The sequence below is a fragment of the Cicer arietinum genome, chromosome 7 (assembly GCF_000331145.2).
Source record: "Cicer arietinum cultivar CDC Frontier isolate Library 1 chromosome 7, Cicar.CDCFrontier_v2.0, whole genome shotgun sequence".
In the NCBI taxonomy this organism is placed as follows: Eukaryota; Viridiplantae; Streptophyta; class Magnoliopsida; order Fabales; family Fabaceae; genus Cicer; species Cicer arietinum.
Window position 1 is genome coordinate 6,672,653 of NC_021166.2, and position 889 is coordinate 6,673,541.

Here is an 889-nt window from a genome sequence, read left to right on the forward strand (position 1 = left end):
TTTTAGAAATTTAGAATTATCATAAGGCAAAGCAAATAAGCTAAATGATGAAATTATATGTCATTTCAGTTAAGGTAAAAAATCTAAGAGAACATTAAATGCTATAGGAGTATACATTAGTCTATTAATGCTTTCACAAAGTTATAAACCAACACAAATATGGCTGCATGGTGGTTACAACTGTTTATGGAGCTGAAAGCTGACAGTAAAATTTGCAGTAGAGGTGGAAATACATAGCGATTCTAGTGTGTAATTTTTATACAATAATTTTGTCTCTTTTCATCCAGTAAAATCTGAAAAGCATTTTGTAACAATGTTGCCTGTTAGTGTATTTAGTCAAAGTCCTATTTCTATCTCTATGTGCCTGGCTCTGCATTTATGCAGAATAATGATGTGTTTTGTTATTGTCAATACTTATCATAATTATTTCCTCCTTTTCGCTAGTAGCTTTTCTAACTAGAAAGTTGAAACATGCTACAGATTAAAAGAGAGATATCCATTATGAAGATTGTCAGGCACCCTAATATAGTCAGATTGCATGAGGTGTGTATACATATCCCAATACACAATGGAGTTTCATCGCATTTCTTTCTTTTCATATTGTGTTTCTGACGTTACTTACAAATTTTAGGTTTTGGCCAGCCAGAACAAGATCTACATAATCCTGGAGTTTGTAATGGGAGGAGAGTTATATGATAAAATTGTAAGATTTTTCATGCTTACATTATACGAGATATATTAGAGGTCTATTCTTCTATACTTCGATAGTTCCCAAGTCTGACATTGACGAGACACTAACAAATTACAGTCAGTGGTTTGATTAGGCAGATATTTGATTTTGTTTTATATTTATATTTACAATTGCACCCCTTCTGGATCTGTAGGTTCA

At 32.1% G+C, this 889-nt stretch overlaps 1 protein-coding gene across 2 annotated transcripts in view; it reads left to right on the forward strand.

Moving 5' to 3' along the window:
• Positions 1-889, forward strand: part of LOC101507330 (CBL-interacting serine/threonine-protein kinase 24) — a 9,184-nt gene that overhangs the window by 1,270 nt on the left and 7,025 nt on the right. Inside the window, exons 2-3 of one of the 2 annotated variants that reach the window (XM_027336723.2) lie at positions 481-543; positions 632-703. In XM_027336723.2, the coding sequence (XP_027192524.1) occupies positions 481-543; positions 632-703 (135 nt within the window). Of the gene's footprint in view, positions 1-480; positions 544-631; positions 709-889 lie in introns of both variants that reach the window. The other variant, XM_012718074.3, reaches the window with a different exon arrangement.